Raw genomic sequence first — 19,772 nt, 5'->3', positions numbered from 1 at the left:
CCATCTGAGTCTCTTCTGTTACTGTGGAACAAGGTGTTTATCTTGTTGTTTTTGTTTTTGGACTTAACGTCTAAATTCTGATAAAATTGGGTCAGAGAGCTGGTGGTTAAATATAATAAGAATAAAACAAAAAGGAACAAGAGAGTAGCTGGGGCTTACTGCTTTCTGTGCTACTAGAACATAGTTTTATTGTTATTGTCATTTTGTTTTGTTCATTTATTTTTATTTTATTTCAATATAAGAACATACTTTCGGGGAATTAAGCTGTATTTCCTAATTCAACCTCTGGGTATTCACCCCTGCAATTATATTGTGTCACACCAACCAAGTTTTCTGACACTTAGCAGGTTAATTGGGTTTAATTGGTCTGGGAAGGGATGTAGCATTGATATTTAAGCTCCTCAGATGATTCTAATGTGTAGCCAGTGTTGAGTATCACTGCCTTAGACCCAAAAAGGAGCAGAACTAACATTTATTGAATGGCTACCATGTGTACTGGGTAGATGTGCATGTATTATCTTATTTAATAATCAAACAACCCTGTGAGATAGGAATTATTATTTGTAGGTAGGCAAAGTGGGTCTCAGTGAGTTTGAGTAACTTGCCAAAGGTAGAGCGTTAGTAAGTCAAATGTGCTTTTTACTCAACCACAGTGCTTCTAAAACCAAGAAAAATGACACTTAACATTTTACAAAACCTATGGGTAACCTAGTATTTCATTCTATCTCCATAACCACTCTGAAGTAACAATTAGTAATATCCTTATTTTACAGATGAGGAAATTGAGGCATGGAAGGGCTAAATTGAGAGAAATTTGTGTAGGTTGTTGAATTGTGTGGAGCAGGGATCGAAACTTAAGTCTTAGGATTCTAGTGCTGCTTTTCTTTACACAGCAAAGCCATTGCCCTTCCCATAATCTTTTTGCTTGTCTATGAAATGAGAGAAATCCCAGCTACTCCTAAGGGTGACTGTGATGACTAAATGAAATATTAGCTATGAAAGAACTCTTACGCAACTACAGGACAACTCTTCTGATGAATATAGATGCATAAATTCTCAAAAAAATACTAGCGAACAGAATTCAGCAGTGTATTAAATGGATCATCCACAGTGATCAAGTGGGATTCATCCCTGGGATGCCAGGATAGTTCAACATATGCAAATCAATAAATGTGAAACATTACATTAATAGAATAAAAGATAAAAATCATATGATTCTCTCAATAGATACAGAGAAAGCATTTGACAAAATTTAACATCTATTCATGATAAAAACTCTCAGAAAATTAGTTATAGAAGGAATGTACCTCAACATGATCAAGGCCATATATGAGAAGCCCACAGCTAGTATCATACTCAATGGTGAGCGGTTGAAAACTTTTCCTCTAAGATCAGGAAGAAGACATGGGTGCCTACTATCACCACTCCTATTCAACAAAGTACTGAAAGTCCTAGACAGAGCAATCAGGCAAGAAAAAGAAATAAAAGGCATCAGAATTGGAAAGGCAGAAGTAAAATTGTTTCTATTTGCAGATGACATGATTTTATATATAAAAAAATTCTAAAGACTCCACCAAAAACTGTTAGATTTAATCAATGAATTCAGTAAAGTTACAGGGTACAAAATCAACATACAAAAATCAGTGTTTCTAGTGTTTCTATACACTAACAATGAATTATCTGAAAAAAATAAAGAAAATTATCCCATTTACAATAACATCAAATACGACAAAATGCTTAGGAATAAATTTAACAAGGAGATGAAAGAGCTCTACACTGAAAATTACAAGGCATTATGAAAGAAATTGAAGAAGACGCAAATAAATGGAAAGATATCCCGTGTTCACGGATTGGAAGAATTAATATTGTTAAAATGTCCATACCACGTAAAGCCCCCTATAGATTCAATGCGATCCCTATTAAGACAATATAAGAACATACTTTTGGGTAATTAAGCTCTATTTCCTGATATGTCATTTTTACAGAAGTAGAAAAAACAATCCAAAAGTTCATAGAAGCACAAAAGACCCCAAACAGCCAAAGCAATCCTGAGAAAAAAGAACAAAGCTGAAGGCATCACACTTCCTGATTTCAAACTATATTATAAGGCTACAGTAATCAAAAGAGTATGATCCTGGCATAAAAGCAGACACATAGACCAGTGGAACCAAATGGAGAGCCCAGAAATAAACCCATGCATATACGGTCAACTAATATTTGACAAGGGAGCCAAGAATACTCAATGGAGAAAAGATAGTCTCTTCAATAAATGGTGCTGAGAAAATTGGATATTCACATGTAAAAGAATGAAACTCGATTCCTATCTTACACCACTTACAAAAAGTAACTCAACATGGATTAAAGACTTAAATGTAAGACCTGAAACCATAAGACTCCTCGAAGAAAACAACTGGAAAAAGCTTCTTGACATGGGTCTTGCAGTGATAGTTTGGATGTGACACCCAAACACAAGCAACAAAGTAAAAAATCCACAAGTGGGTCTACATCAAACTAAAAAGCTTCTGCACAGTGAAAGAAATGATCAATAAAATGAAAAGACAACCTATAGAATAGGAGAAAATATTTGCAAATAATATATGTGATTAGGTAATATCCAAAATTTATAAAGAACTCATACGAGTCAATAGCAAAAAAACAAATAATCCAATTAAAAATGGACAAAAGGCCTGAATAAACATTTTTTCAAAAAAGATATTGAGATAGCCAACAGGTACATGACAAGGTACTCAGCATCACTAATCGTCAGGGAAATGCAAATAAAAACCATGATGAGACATCACCTCATGCCTGTTAGAATGGCTATCATCAAAAGGACAGGATATAAATGTTGGTGAGGATGTGGAGAAAAGGGAACCCTTGTGCACTGTTAATAGGAATGTAAATTGGTACAGTTACTGTGGAAAACAGTATGGAGGTTCCTCAAAAAATTAAAACTAGAAAACTACCTTAAGATCCATTTCCTGGTATATATCTGAAAGAAACAAAATCACTGTGTTGAAGAGATATCCACACCCCCATATTCATGGAAGCATTGTCTATACTATTCAACACATGGAAATAGCCTAAGTGTTCATTGACAGATGAATGGATAAAGAGAATGTGGTGTGTGTGTATGTGTGTGTGTGTGTGTGCGCAATGGAATACTATTCAGGCATAAAAAGAAGGAAATCCTGCCATTTGTGACAAAGTGGATGGACCTTGAGGGCATTATGCTAAGTGAAATAAGTCAGAGAAGGACAAATACTGTATAATCTCACTCTATGTGGAATCAAAAAAAAAACTCATAGAAAAATAAATCAGATTTGTGATTGCCAGAGGCAGGAGTAGGGGGTGGGGCAATTGGGTGAAGGTAGTCAGAAGATACAAACTTCCAGTTAGAAGATAAATAAGTACTGGGGATGTAATGTACAACATGATGACTATCGTTAACACTGCTGTATGGTATATTTGAAAGTTGCTAAGAGAGGAGATCCTAAAAGTTCTCATCACAAAGGAAACAAAAATTGGTAACTATATGAGGTGATGGATGATAACTAAACTTATGGTGGTATTCATTTTGCAATATATATAAGTCAAGTCATTATGCTGTACACCTTAAACTTATACAGTGCTGTATGTCATTTATATCTGAATAAAACTGGAGGGGGAAAAAAACCTCTTGGGTAGACGGATTGGCCAAAAAAAAAAAAAAAGAAAAGGAAACATTCAACAGGCACTGAACACATTATCTTGTTGGCCTTAGATTTGATGCTTTCCTCTAGTGGCCATGCGGGCTTGGGGCACTGGTCCCTACCTCCTGTCGCATAGACATCTGCCCTCTTGCCTTTCAAGTATATGATTAATTTGCTTTATCTTTTATTCTATTTTTCCAGCTGAATCCTTCAAGGAATTTGCCGAATTGCTCAATGAAGTAGAAAATGAGAGGATGATGATGGTAGGTCACTGACATTGGGCCTGGAGCCGACATCAAGGCTGATATTGGGGATTTTTCCTGTCCTCATTGGTTGGATTGATGCTCTGCTGTTTTGGTTTCTGTCTCATTGCTGCCTGGTACTGTAAAGACAGGAAATAGATCTGGTTATTCTATCTGAAGCTCCCACCCTGAGAATTTAGCATTAAATGGAGAGAAATTAGTGTGAAATCCTATCCCTGTTCATTTCAGTGAGAAAGGATTTCACAGGACGTTAAACTGGGCTGTAACATGTTGACAAAAATTGTGGTCTTTTAGTGTTCTTAAACTAATTATCTATTTATTTATGTGTTTCTCTGCTTCCAGAAATAATAATATGGGCTTTATTTTTATTTATAATTGACATATGATTGTTTTATTTAAAATCTATATGAAAACTTTTTTTCCTTACATTTAAAGTCTAATTTAAAAATTAATAGACTTTAATATTTAGAACAGTTTTAGTTTTACAGAAAAATTGAGTGGAAAGGACAGAGAGATTTCATATACTCCCTCTCTTCCTCGCCCCTCTTCATACACAGTTTCTCCTGTTATTAACATCTTGCAAATGTGATACATTTGTTCCAATTAATGAGCATTGGCACAATATTGACACAATATTAACTAAAGTCTATAATTTACATTAGGGTTTACTCTTTATGTTGAACATTCTATGGATTTTGACAAACATATAATGACATGTCTGCACCATTATAGTATCATCACACAGAGTATTTTCACAGCCTTAAGCAGCCTCTGTTCTCAATTTATTCATCCCTCCCTCCCTCCCCTACATCTGAACCCCTGGCAAGCACTGATCTTTCTTTTTACTGTGTTTTGCCTCTTCTAGAATGTCATATAGTTGGAGCCATACAGTATGTAGCCTTTTCTGATTGGCTTCTTTGCGTTAGCAATATGCATTTAAAGTTCCTTCATGTCTTTTCATGGCTTGATAGCTCATTTCTTTTTATCATTGAATAATATACATATTTATTATATATATTATATATAATATGTATTATAATACATATATTCCATTATATGGATGTATCATGGTTTGTTTGTCCATTCACTTATTGAAGGACACCTTGGTTGCTCCCAAGTTTTGGCAATTATGAATAAAGCTGCTATAAACATTAGTGTGCAGATTTTTGTGTAGATGTAAGTTTTCAACTCTTTTGAGTAAATTCCAAGGAGTACAATTACTGGACTGTATGATAAGAGTATGTCTAGTTTTGTAAGAAACTGCCAAACTGTCTTCCAAAGTGACTGTACCATTTTGCGTTCCTACCAGCAGTGAATGAGAGTTCTTGTTGCTCCACATCCTCACCAGCATTTGTAGTTGTCTGCGTTTTGGATTTTACTAATTTTAACAGGTGTGTAGTGGTATCTTATTGCTGTTGTTATTTGCATTTTCCTGATGACATATGATGTGGAACATCTTCTCATATGCTTATTTGCCATCTGTAGATCATTTTCGGTGAGGTGTCAGTTCAGATCTTTTGCCCACTTTTTAATTGGGTGGTTTGTTTTCTTATTGTTGAGCTTTAAGAGTTCTTTGTATATTTTGGATGCAAAGTCCTTTATTGGAAATGTATTTTGCAAAGATTTTCTCCCAGTCTGTGGTTTGTCTTTTCATTTTTTAACAGTGTCTTTTGCAGAGCAGAAGTTTTTAATTTTAATGAAGTCCAGTTTATCAATTATTTCTTTCATGAATCATGGTTTTGTTGCTGTATCTAAAAAGTCATCACCAAACCCAAGGTCACCTAGACTTTCTCCTATGTTATCTTCTATAATTTTGTGTTATATATTTAGGTCTATGACCTCTTTTGAGCTAATTCTTGAGAAAAGTGTAAAGTCTGTGTCTAGTCTCATTTTTTGCATGTGGATGTCCATTTGTTGAAAAGACTGTCCTTTCTCCATTGAATTACCTTTGCTCCTTTGTCAGAGATCAATTGGCTATATTTGTGTGGATCTATTATCTGGACTCTCTATTCTGTTCCATTGATCTATTTGTCTCTTCTTTCACTAATACTACACTGTCTTGATTACAGTAGCTTTGTAGTAAGTCTTGAAGTTAGGTATGAACTTTAGAATCAGTTTGTCAATATTCGCAAAATAAATTGTGGGGATTTTGATTGGGATTGCATTGAATCTATTGAGCAAGTTGGGACAAACTGACTTCTTAAAAATATTGAGTCTTCTTATTTGTGAACATGGGTTATCTCTCTATTTATTTAAATCTTCTTTGATTTCTTTCATCAGAGTTTTATAGTTTCCTCATATAGATCTTATACATATTTTATTAGATTTATTCCTAAGTATTTCACTTTTTTGTGAACTTTATTTTAACAGTTCAAGAAATAATCTTTTTGTGTGGTCCCTAGACCTGCAGCACCAGTGTCACCTGGGAAATTGTTAGAAATACAGGTCCTTGGCCCCACCCCAGACATATTTGGGACTTAAATGTGAAAGTACATATGTTGGTCAATATTTATTTTTATTAGGAGCGTGAGGGTAAAGTGGGAACTTTGTAGAGGACAACAAAGAGGTCTATCTTCACTTTCTCTTATAGGATGACTTCCTATTGGCAGCTCAGTTTTGTTAAGCTCATTTCTTCCAATAGTAAGAGTTCTTTAATCTGTAATCACTCTTCCTTTTCAACAATGTGGTACTGGCTTCTCAGAATACTGCTACCATTTCATCTAGGGCCCTAGAAAAGCAGGATTGATGGCAGGGCTTAGAGGTCAGGAAATTAGAGATTTAGGCTTTAGTAATTGCTGTACCACTAACTTACTTGGCTTCAGACTAATCACTTTATTTTGCTGTCTCTCTTTCTTTATATGTAAAATGAGGAAAGTAATCCCCATCTCCCAAGGTGGTTGTAACTACTCCAAATGATATAATGATCATGGAAGTGTTTTATAAATAACAAAACCACTGATTATATGTGTTGTTTCTAGTTATCTTTTGTTGCCCCCAAGATTCTGCTTGTGGAAATTTGACTTGAGAATGTCCTTAGTTTAAGAGACTTGCTTCTAAGGATACTAAGGAGAGACCAGTATGGGTAGTTTCCCTGGAGCCTGGTAGATGGCCCACTAGCTAATCCACACTCTACTAAATGTTTTCTTCTGCCCAAAGAGTTTGTGGACTGCTGCCAATGTTGATCTCAAAGGCATTTGCCCCCATTTCATTCAGATACCATTAGAAAGCTCAGCTGTACTTCTCTTCAGCCTTAGTTGTTTCTTGATCTTCTTTACTTACCCAATTACAAGCTCTAAAATATTGAAGTAGGATTCATCTTTTGAGATGTTGTTTTTCTCATCCTTCTTGCTGGCAGTTTTCCATGGGACTGACTCATTTTCTTCTGTCTTTAAATATGTTATGCCCTTTTGTCCCCACAGCTCTTCAAACAAGTATTGAATGTTGGCTCCCCATTTACTATTTAATTACAGGAATGCTGTGAAGGTTAGGATCAATGAGGGCCTTTCACAACATGCCAGGAATTCATTGCTTGACTGCACTTCTCCCATTTCCTGGAACTGTGGTAAAAGGACTCCTGTATCCCAATATGGGTAATCTGGGAGGTGTTAAACAGCTTTTTATCCTTTCTATAAGAAGCCAAAAGAAGCTTTAGAAGAACGGGAAAGAAGTTCACAGCCCTAGCATTGTGGCATGTGCAAATGTCTAGTCATTCTCATAAATGAATTTAAATTGTGGAAGAAACTATGGAGGGAAGAAATTAAGAGTAGCATCCCAGCTGTGATTTCTTAAACAGTACCCTGGGGGAGGTTGTAGTACCTCGGAAGGTCGCCTTTAAAAGTCTGGGTAACAGGCTTCCTGTATAGTTAAGGATAAGAGGCTTGCCTAGATACCTTTCTGACTCTGAAGGGGACCTATACTGGCAGTGTTCAAGGTCTGTCTTTGAGGACTGTCAAGGATGACCTAAAGAGGCCCATAACATTTCGAACAGTACATCGTCAATGCCTGCTTTTGGTAATTGATTAACCATCAAAGATTCCTGAGCAATCCTGTACTACTGGATTGAATACCATCTCTATTCTGCTAAATGCCCTATCTAGTATTAATATGGGTTTCATTCAAAAGGAACCTGAATAGATAAACTCACTAATGTCTTTAGAATGTCACTTATCATGCTGGGGATTGTACCCTGAGATAGCAGGTAGGAGCTTTTCTCCTAGAAAGCTCACAATATGGATGCAGTGATCAGAAAGGTGAATAAAGGCCAAATTTTAGTGAAGTCTAGTTACTAGACTTCTAAGGGGTTTAAGGATAAAACAGCATGAAAAAGAAAAAAAAAATGCCAAGCTTCGGTGTGACCTTTTCTTACATCTCTAGCTCTATGTTCTCTCAGAAAGTAGTATAATAATCAATGAGTGTTAAAGAGAGGAAAAGGTTCAGAGTATCTATTTGTGTTGTAGGAGACTAAGAGCAGTATTGCCAATACAATTAAGGGAAAACTATGGATTCCAATTTCAATGAATCATATACTACTTTCCTAGACTGAGACAGGGCCAAACATATAAAAAGCAGTGGTCTTATGGACCCTGTGTGAGAAGTTGCTGGCACACCTGCTTGTGCAATAAATCTCCCTTGGAACATGAAAAACTGTCAACTCTGCCATCCTTGGGGTGCCTGCATATTCAAGGGCTCAGCTGAATATTCATACAGAGGTTTGACACATACTACTATCTTTAGAAGGAAGTGACATGTTCACTTCTTATTCAAAGGCAAAGTTCCTCAACGTTTCCAGGTAGTCACTTTTTATGTGTTACCTTTGTGAAACTGAAATAGTTTTTCTAATTATCTATTGCTGCCTGACAACGTATTCTGTTACTTAGAGGCTTAAACTAAAACAACTTAATTTTATCTCGTTATTTTGTGGGTCAGGAATTTAAGCAGAGGTCAACTGAGTGATTCTTCTGCTCCATTTGGTGGTATTCACCTGGGAGGTGGGTTGATATGGAGGGTCCAAAACGGCTTTACTTACATACCTGGCACCTTGGTGGGATGGCTGGAAGGCTGGGCTCAGCTGGACCTTTGACCAGAATATCTACATTTGGCCTCTCCAGCTTGGTAGTCTCAGGTAGTCCAAGTTCTTATAGTGGCTCAGGGCTCCCAGGGGGAGTATTCCAAGAGCACCAGGTGGAAGTTGCTGGCCTTTTATGACCTAGTCTGAGAAGTCACATAATGTCACTTCTACTATGCTCTATTGGTTCAAAGCAGTAACAAACCCACTCATTTTCAAGGTAGAGGGGGCAGAGACCTTACCTCTCAATGGGAAGAGTGTCACAGAATTTATGGCCATGTTTTAAAACTTCCACGATAGTAAAGAAGAAAAATGTCTCCCTGTACTGAATCTTTGACACTGATGACTTAATTTGTTTCCAGGTAGGTACACAAAGTTGATATCACATAATTTTCAATCCATGGAAATGTAGTGTTTTGGGCAAGAGAGATGGGCTGGTACTTTTAGTAGAAAAATTCTTGTTTGCAGTTAAGGAGAGTCCCTGGTGTCTTTATTTTTAATACCAGGGCTGCTAGTGGAGCTTTGATTGGATGAGAGTTTGCCCATTTAGTTGAACCTTGAATCGTACCTGAACACAAAACAGGAAGCCCAAAGTGCCTGCAGGATTTGGATAAAATATGTACTAATGCTCCAACTTGCCATGCTTTTTGGTGGAAGTTCAAAAATTGATTCTTAGTCTGGAAAATACAGGACTGGTCAAAACTGGCTTTCTACTCTGTCTTCTATTTTTGTTATGAAGATATATCATGTATTACTGACATTTTATGTCTCATCTGACAAGGAAGCCAGTCCCTCATTTCCCTGTCTTGTAATAGATCAAAATTAATGGAATGGGTCCTAAAATCCAGTCCTTCAGATGTGTTCTCTAAGGTCCTCCATTAAAGTACAGCTAATTCACATGGCTGAAGAAACAAACCCCACTTGTTGCCTTGGACAGATACAGTCCCCCAAAAGGTGGTGGGAGACAAAGCTTTGTATATTTCTACCTGCCCACTGAGCAAGGGGTCTGGTTTGGATATGATGTTTGTATATCTCCAGAACCATATCAATGTCGATATTTTTAGTACCTAGACAAGCTGTTCATATCAGCTTCTGAGCAGCTATAGTTAGGTAATTTGAAGGCCTGGTCCAGTGTTCTCTGTGATGCTGTAATGCACTGCAAGTTCTGAAGGAACTGTTTTGGTTTTATGACACACCAGGGCAGGACTGGAAATGATTTATCCTGGGATTTATCCTGATCCTATTACTTCTAATTCATTTGCCTCCCATGAAATGGTTTGCACTTGGTGCAATTGGCCTTTTCATGTATTTTCCATTTCCTTTCTCTTCTCTTTTCCACATATACTTCAGGGCACCTGTGTCTGTTTCTGGACATAACTCTGGATATTTTTCCATTAAAACTCAGATCCAACTACCAGTAAAGTTATGGAGAAATGCTCCTAATGTTCCTTCTCTCATTTCCTCTTAAAGCATTTGATTCTAAGAGACCAATATGGGAAGAAAGACAGTAACAAAACCCAACAAACCAGCAAACTAGTTTACATTTTGTAGGATGGCGTATTACAAGGAAATGCCCTAGTAACAATGAACCTTGAATCTGAACCTTGCTAATCTAAAAGTTGTTTTTTGGTTTTTTCTTTTTTTTATAGGTACATAATGCTAGTGATTTGCTGATCAAACCCCTGGAAAATTTCCGGAAGGAGCAAATAGGCTTCACCAAGGTACATTTTCTCTACGTGTATAAGATATTTTTTATAGCAGTTGAGTAGGCTAACACTCTTCACTCTTCAGGGACAAGGAGGGTTCATCTTTATAAGAAAACTCATCATCAAAAAAGGTGAGATAATTTGGAATTGGCTCCTGGCTGTGCTTCCGACTAGCTCTGTAACTGTGGACAATATACTCCTTTTGGAGCTTCAGTTTCTCTATCTGGAAAATGAGGAGCTTAATAATAGCTATTATTTAAAGACTACTTACTATGTGCTGAGCACTGGGCTGGATGCTTTACATTCATTCTCTAATTACAACAACCCTGTGAGGGTCTGGTATGATCCCTATTTCACAAATGAGGCAGCTGAGGTTTGGACAAGATAAAGGGCATGACCAAAGTTATATAGTTAGTAAGTGACAGAAGCCAGGATTTAGACCTGAGGATCTTTTTAGCTTCAAATCCCACGTTCTTTCCATTAAGCCATACTATTTAGATCTGTACTGTCCAATATGGTAGCTAATAGCTATACAAATAAAGTAAAATTAACAACTCAGTTTCTCAGGCATGCTAGTCACATTTTAAGTGCTCAGTAACCACATGTGGCTAGTAGCTACTCTATTGGACAGTACAGATATAGAACATTTCCGTCATTATAAAAATTTCTCTTGGACAGCACTGTGCCAGATATTCTCAGATTCCTTCCAGCTTGAGCACCCATGGATCTCTCTGATATTTCAGTGTCTTATAAATGGGTATGAATAATTGTCAAATTTATTCTTTTCAGCTAGGTGTGGGCCTATTTTGTGACTTCTAATATGTATGCAGCCTGCGACCAAGATAGTCTACCAGAACTAAATGTAGCATCTTGACCAAGCATCTGGCCCTTTTAGGACTTAGAACACACCATCCAGTGGTTATTATCTGGAATATCATGACAAGTATCAATATCATCCTTGATCCAAACTGATAAGAGAGAGCAGAATAGTGGTCAGGTTGACGTGGGTGTTATTTGAGTGACTGGCATTCAAGGAAAGTGAGTTTTCTGGAAAGCTCAGTAGTGCTGGATTTCACTTGTTTGATCTGGAGTCTCATTAACATAAATACTTAATTGGGAAAGTATATAGTTGGAGGAGAGAAGAACCTTTGAAATCGCGAGGGTGCTATGAAAATAATTAACTACTTAAGTGACATGACAGTTGTTACATAACACTGAATAAAAAGGATGAAGAAGGACAGATAATGTGAAAACTCTCACACCTGGTTTTCTTTCATTCATGGATGAGACTAAGAAAAAGGAAAGTAAGAATATGCTGCAGTGGTTGACGTTATCTGAGGGAAACGAAACAAATTTCTATTGTATATTTCCTATGTCTCAGGCCTGGGCTGAGGATTTTACATATGCTGTCTTCTTTAATTCTTACAGCAAACTTGTGAGGTATCCATTACCCCAACGAAGAAACTGAGACTCAGAAAGGTGAAATTCCTATCAGTCTTTTTTTTTCATTCTTCTTTACCAGTGGGGCCAGCCTGCACACCTACAAGGAACGTAACCAACTCTCAGTGTGAGAGTCATTTTCAAGAAACTATCTAGGGCCGGCCCCGTGGCTTAGCGGTTAAGTGCGCGCTCCGCTGCTGGCGGCCCAGGTTCGGATCCCGGGCGTGCACCAACGCACTGCTTCTCCAGCCATGCTGAGGCCGTGTCCCACATACAGCAACTAGAAGGATGTGCAGCGATGACATACAACTATCTACTGGGGTTTTGGGGGAAAAAAATAAATAAATAAAAAAAATTAAAAAAAAAGAAACTATCTAGAATTATGCTAGTAGTAAAATTTAGGGTAGTTCAAAGAGAACTGAACTATGGACTAGAAAATGTAGCTTCCAGTCTACCCCTGTGTTTTATCAATTTATTGCTTCTCAGTTCCAACACTCCTCAATACCCATTCTATGAAAATGGACAAAATTCCCTTAAGCATCTCTCCTTTTACAGTGAGCAAGATGTTAAGCTTTCTCAGTAGAGGGTGCTGGAGGGATACTGCAGGAAGAAGGGGCTCTCCTGAAGTTTCTGGCTGCTGCTGCACAGTGGGTCAGTAGAATGGGACTGAGATATCCGATGGGGCTCTGACCCAGCAACATACCCAGACTACGTGGTCCCTCAATGACCTTGAAGCCTCTGCCTGTCTTGGTGATAACCTTCCTTCAGGTCTCTTGGTATAGGTCTCTTCCTGAAGGCCTCCCTGCCCGTGTTGTCCCCTAGCTTCCCTCTGTTGCCCCCCCCATGCAGCCCTCCTGCTGACTGAAGGTTTATAACAGAGCTGCTGCTCCCTCCTTCCTCTACCAGCCCCCATACAGCCTGCTTGTGCCATAGGAGGTTCCCACTGAGGAAGGCTGGGCCTGTGAAGCTCACCTGCAACCTAGTGTTCCCATCCTCTCTGTATACCTCCTGCACTAGTTGCTGATTATTTGCTCCCCATCTGCGCTCTGGAGAGTTGCTTCCTGCTTACTTAGTGACTGCAGACCACCAGGCCAAACCAGTAAACTTATCTGCTCTTCAGTGCCTTAAATTATACATTTTCCAATGAGATCTGAACTTCTTCCAAATTTGTCCTTCCTTGGGGTACCTTCCCTTACCCTTAGAGTACCATATAGAATTTCCTTATATCTTATAGTTACTTTTTTTTTAGTTTAATAAGTTTATAGTTTAATAATTCTTTTTTTTATTGTGGTAGCATTGGTTTATAACATTATATAAGTTTCTGATGTACATCATTATATTTCAATTTCAGTGTAGATTACATCACGTTCACCACCCAAAGACTAATTACAATCCATCTCCACACACATGTGCCTAATCACCCCTTTCACCCTCCTCCCTCCCCCCTTCCCCTCTGGTAACCACCAATCTAATCTCTGTCTCTATGTGTTTGTTTGTTGTTATCTTTATCTTCTATTTATGAGTGAGATCACATTGTATTTGACTTTCCCCCTCTTACTTATTTCACTTAGAATAATGCCCTCAAGGTCCATCTATGTTATCACAAATGGCTGGATTTTATCCTTTTTTTATGGCTGAGTAGTATTGCATTGTGTATATATACCACATCTTCTTTATCCATTCACCCCTTGATGGGCACCTAGGTTGCTTCCAAGTCTTGGCTATTGTGAATAATGCTGCAATAAACATAAGGGTGCATATATCTTTATGCATTGGTGTTTTCACGTTCTTTGGATAAATACCCCCCAGCACTGGGATAGCAGGATCATATGGTATAGTTCTATTCTTAATTTTTTGAAGGAATCTCCATACTGTTTTCCATAGTGGCTGCACCAGTTTGCACTCCCACCAGCAGTGTATGAGAGTTCCCTTCTCTCCACATCCTCTCCAACACTTGTTGTTTCCTGTCTTGTTAATTATAGCCATTCTGACGGGTGTGAGGTGATATCTCATTGTAGTTTTGATTTGCATTTCCCTGATAATTACTGATGTTGAACATCATTTCATGTGCCTGTTGGCCATCTGTATATCTTCTTTGGAGAAATGTCTCTTCAGACCTTTTGCCCACTTTTTTAAAAACTGAATTTATTTATTTATTTGTTTATTTATTATTATTATTATTACTATTATTATCTATCTATCTATCTATCTATCTATCTATCTATCTATCTATCTATCTATTTATTGAGGAAGACCAGCCCTGAGCTAACATCCGATGCCAATCCTCCTCTTTTTGCTGAGGAACATTGGCCCTGGGCTGACATCCATGCCAATCTTCCTCTACTTTATATGAGACGACACCACAGCATTGCTTGATGAGCGGTGCCTTGGTGCACGCCTGGGATCCTAACCTGCAAACCCCAGGCCGCCAAAGCAGAGCGTGCACACTTAACCGCTGCTCCACCAGGCTGACCCCCCATTTTTTAATTGGGTTGTTAGCTTTTTTTTGTTGTTGAGATGTATGAGTTCTTTATATATTTTGGAGATTAACCCCTTATCAGGTATATGGTTTGCAAATATCTCCTCCCAATTGTTAGGGTGTCTTTTCATTTTGTTGATGGGTTCCTTTGCTGTGAAGAAGGTTTTACTGTGATGTAGTCCCATTAGTTTATTTTTTCTGTTGTTTCCCTTGCCCAGTCAGACATGGTTTTTGAAAATGTGCTGCTAAGACTGATGTCGAACAGTGTACTGCCTATGTTTTCTTCTAGAAGTTTCATGGTTTCAGGTCTTACATTCAAGCCTTAATCCATTATGAGTTAATTTTTGTGTATGGTGTAAGATAATGGTCTACTTTCATTCTTTTGCAAGTAGCTGTCCAGTTTACACAACACCATTTGTTGAAGAAGCTCTCCTTTCTCCATTGTATATTCTTGGCTCACTTGTTGAAAATCAGCTGTTCATAGATGTGTGGGTTTATTTCTGGGCTCTTGATTCTGTTCCATTGATCTTTGTGTCTGTTTTTATGCCAGTACCATGCTGTTTTGATTACTATAGCTTTGTAGTATATTTTGACGTCAGGGAGTGTGATACCTCCAGCTCTGTCCTTTTTCTCAAGATTCCTTTGGCTATTTGGGATATTTTGTTGTTCCATAAAAATTTTAGGATTCTTTTTTCTCTTTCTGTAGAAAATGTCATTGGAACTTTGATAGGGATTACATTGAATTGGTAGATTGCTTTAGCAAGTATTGACATTTTCACTATGTTAGTTCTTCCAATCCAAGAGCATGGAATATCTTTCCATGTCTTTGAGTCTTCATCTATTTCAACAATGTTTTATAGTTTTCAGTGCACAGGTCTTTCAACTGTTTGGTTAAGTTTATTAATAGGTATTTTATTCTTTTTCTTGCAATTGTAAATGGGATTGTATTTTTAATTTCTCTTTCTGCTCCTTCATTGTTAATGTATAGAAACGCAACTGATTTTGTATGTTGATTTTGTATCCTGGAAATTTGCCATTTTCATTTATTATTTCTAAAAGCTTTTGGTGGTTTCTTTAGGGTTTTCTATATCTAAAATCATGTCATCTGCAAATAGTGACAGTTTCACTTCTTCCTTTCCAATTTGAATCCCTTTTATTTCTTTTTCTTGCCTGATTGCTCTGGCTAGGACTTCCAATACAATGTTAAATGAAAGTGGTGAAACTGGGCATCCTTGTCTGGTTCCTGTTCTTAGATGGATAGCTTTCAGTTTTTCTCCATTGAGAATGATGTGAGCTGTGGGTTTGTCATATATGGCCTTTATTATGTTGAGGTACTTTCTTTCTATGCCCATTTTCTTTAGGGTTTTTATCATAAATGGATGCTGTATCTTGTCAAATGCTTTCTCTGTGTCTATTGAGATGTTCATGAGATTTTTATTCTGCATTTTATTAATGTGGTGTATCACATTGATTGATTTGTGGATGTTGAACCATCCCTGCATCCCTGGAATAAATCCCACTTGATCATGGTATATGATCTTTCTAATGTTTTGTTGCATTCAATTTGCTAGTATTTTGTTGAGAATTTTTGCATCATTGTTCATCAGTGATAGTGGCATGGTTTTGATATCAGGGTTATGTTGGCTTCATAGAATGAGATAGAAAGCTTCCTCTCCTCTTCACTTTTTGGAAAAGTTTGAGAACGATAGATATTAAATCTTCTTTGAATGTTTGGTAGAATTCACCAGGGAAGCCATCTGGTCCTGGACATTTATTTTTTGGGATGTTTTTAATTACTGTTTTGATCTGATTACTGGTGATTGGTCTATTCAAATTCTTTATTTCTTCTTGATTCACTTTTAGAAGGTTGTATGATTCTATGAATTTATCCATTTCTTCTAGATTATCTAGTTTGTTGGTGTATAGCTTTTCATAGTATTCTCGAATAATCTTTTGTATTTCTGAGGTGCTGGTGTAATTTCTCCTCTTTCATTTCTGATTTTATTTATTCAAGCTGTCTCTCTTTTTTTCTTGGTGTGTCTAGCTAAAGTTTTGTCAATTTTGTTTATTTTTTCAAACAACTAGCTCTTAGTTTCATTGATCTTTTTCTGTTGTTGTTTTATTCTCTATTTCATTTATTTCTGCTTTGATTTTTGTTATTTCCTTCCTTCTTCTGATTTTGGGCTTTGTTTGTTCTTCATTTTCCAGTTCCTTTAGGTGTACTGTTAGATTGTTTATTTGAAGTTTTTCTTGTTTGTTGAGGTAGGCCTGTATTGCTATAAACTTCCCTCTTAGAACTGCTTTTGCCGTATACCATAAATGTCGGCATGTCGTATTTTCATTTTCATTTGTCTTCAGGCATTTTTTTATTTCCCCTTTTATTTCTTCATTGACCCAATCGTTGCTCAGTAGCATTTTGTTTAATCTCCACATGTTGGGGGCTTTTCTGATTTTCTTCCTGTAGTTGATTTCTAGTTACATACCATTGTGATCAGAAGGGATGCTTGGTATTATTTCAGTCTTCTTAAATTTATGGAGACTTGTTTTGTGGCCTAATATGTGATCTATCCTGGAGAATGTTCCATGTGCATTTGAGAAGAATGTGTATTCTTCGTGTTTTGAATGGAAGGTTCTGTACATCTCTACTAAGTCCAACTGGTCTAATGTGTCAGTTAAGGCCAATGTTTCCTTATTGATCTTCTGTTTGGATGATCTACCCATTGATGTAAGTGGAGTGTTAAAAGTGCTGTCCATTTCTATTTTTTGTTCTCTATTTCTCCTTTTATGTCTGTTAATAATTGCTTTATACATTTAACTGCTCCAATATTGGGTGCTTAGATATTTACAAGTGTCATGTCCTCTTGTTGGATTATTCCTTTTATCATTATGTAATTCCTTTCTTTTTTTTAATAATTTTATTTATTTATTTCTTTTTCCACAAAGCCCCAGTAGATAGTTGTATGTCATAGTTGCACATCCTTCTAGTTGCTGTATGTGGCATGTGGCCTCAGCATGGCCAGAGAAGCGGTGCGATGGTGGGAGCCCGGGATCCGAACCTGGGCCGCCAGCAGTGGAGCACGTGCACTTAACCGCTAAGCCACGGGGCCAGCCCTGTAATTCCCTTCTTTGTCTCTTGTTACAGCTTCTTTATTAAAGTCTATTTTGTCTGAGGTAAGTACTACCTCAGCTTCCTTTTCATTGTCATTTGCATGGAGTATCTTTTTCATCCCTTCACTTTCAGTTTGTGAATGTCTTTAGGTCTGAAGTGTGTCTCTTGTATGCAGCCTATATATGTGTCTTGCTTTTTTATCTAATCGGCTACCCTATGTCTTTTGATTGGAGCATTTAGTCCATTAACGTTTAAAGTAACTATTGATAAGACTGTACTTATTGCCATTTTTAAATTTTTTTCTCAGTGTTTTGGTGGTTGTTCTCTGTTCCTTTCTTATTCTCTTGCTCTTTTCTCTTGTGGTTTGATGGCTTTCTTTAGTGTTATGTTTGGGTTACTTTCTCTTAATTTTTTGTGCATTTATTATAGGTTTCTGGTTTGAGATTACCATGAGGTTCATATATAATAACCTCTGTATATAGCAGTCTATGTTAAGTTGATGGTCTCTTTAGTTTGACCTCTTTCTAAAAGCTCTGCTCTTTTACTCCCCTCCTCACACATTTTATGTTTTTGATATCATATCTAATCTCTGTTTTGTGTGTTTGCATCCGTTACCCTCTTATCATGGAAATAGATAATTTTAGTACTTTTGTCTTTTGACCTTGATATTACCTTCACAGGTGGTTGATCTGCTACCCCTATTGCATATTTGCCTTTACCAGTGATTTTATTGCTTTTTTTTCATAATTTTCTTATTCCTATTTGAGGTCTTCTCTTTTCCACTTAAATAATCCCATTAGCATTTCTTGAAAGCTGGTTTTTTGGTGATAAACTCGTTTAGTTTTTGCTTGTCTGGGAAACTCTTTACCTCTCCTTGCATTCTGAATAAAAAGCTTGCCAGATAGAGTATTCTTCTCTGTAGGTTTCTTCCTTTCAGTACTTTAAATATATTGTGGCTTCTACCCTGTAAGGTTTCTGCTGAGAAGTCAGCTGATAGCCTTATGGAGTTTCCTTTGTACATAACTTGTCTTTCTCTTGTGGCTTGTAGGATTCTCTATCTTTAGTTCTGGACATTTTAATTATGATGTGTCTTGGCGTGGGCCTCTTTGGATTTATCTTTTTTGGTGCTCTCTGTGCTTCCTGTACCTGGATGTCTGTTTACTTCCTTAGGTTAGGGAAGTTTTCACCTATTATTTCTTCAGATAGATTCTCTTCTCCTTTGTCTCTATCTTCTCCTTCTGGGATGCCTATAACATGGATGTTAGTATGCTTGATGTTGTCCCAGAGGTCCCTTAGACTGTCCTAACTCTTTTATTTCTTTTTTCTGTTCAGCTTGAGTGATTTCCTCCAGTCTTTTGTACAGCTCACTGATCCATTCTTCTCTATCCTTTGCTCTGCTTTTGAGTCCCTCTAGTGAATTTTTCATTTCCAGTCTTGTATTCTTCATTTCTGATTGGTTCTTTTTTATATTTTCCAATTATTTGTTGATGTTTTCCCTGATTTCATCCATTCTTCTCCCAGGATCAGTGAGCCTCCTTATGACTTTTCATTTGAATTCTTTGTCAGGTAGGTTGCTTATTTCTGTTTCCTTTAGTTGTTTTTCTGGGTTTTTGCCTGTTGCCCTGCTTGGAATATATTCCTTTGTCTCCTCATTTTGCGTCTTTCTCTGTGCTCATATCTTTGTATTAGGTAGGTCAGCTGTGTCTCCCTATCTTGGAGAGGTGGCCTTATGTAAGGATGCCTTATGAGGCCCAGCAGTGTACTTCCCTCTTGTCACTACTTCCAAATGTTCCAAGGGTGTCCCCTGTGTGGGCTACATGTGTCCTTCTGTTGTGGCATGGTTGCTCTTGCTGCAGGTGCCCTGGGAGGGTATGTTCTCCCCTTGGCCGGATGTTTGTAGTGCTCTGCTGCATGTGTCTGCTATGGTCCTTTCAGTCACTTTATTGGGCATGGGAGCCCCAGCACAGTCTGATGCAAGGCCTAATAGCCCATTCCTATTGCACTTTTTCTATTAAGTG

The 19,772-nt window shown here is 37.4% G+C and overlaps 1 protein-coding gene across 3 annotated transcripts in view; it reads left to right on the top strand.

Moving 5' to 3' along the window:
* OPHN1 (oligophrenin 1) overlaps window positions 1-19,772 on the top strand; it is a 578,007-nt gene that overhangs the window by 210,971 nt on the left and 347,264 nt on the right. For all 3 annotated transcript variants that reach the window (XM_058536058.1, XM_058536059.1, XM_058536057.1), the window contains 2 exons: window positions 3,894-3,955; window positions 10,670-10,741. In XM_058536058.1, coding sequence (XP_058392041.1) covers window positions 3,894-3,955; window positions 10,670-10,741 — 134 coding nt within the window. The remainder of the gene's footprint in view (window positions 1-3,893; window positions 3,956-10,669; window positions 10,742-19,772) is intronic.

This window comes from Diceros bicornis, chromosome X (assembly GCF_020826845.1).
Source record: "Diceros bicornis minor isolate mBicDic1 chromosome X, mDicBic1.mat.cur, whole genome shotgun sequence".
Taxonomy (NCBI): domain Eukaryota; kingdom Metazoa; phylum Chordata; class Mammalia; order Perissodactyla; family Rhinocerotidae; genus Diceros; species Diceros bicornis.
The sequence above is the reverse complement of the archived record's forward strand: the minus strand, read 5'-3'. Positions and strand labels throughout refer to the sequence as shown.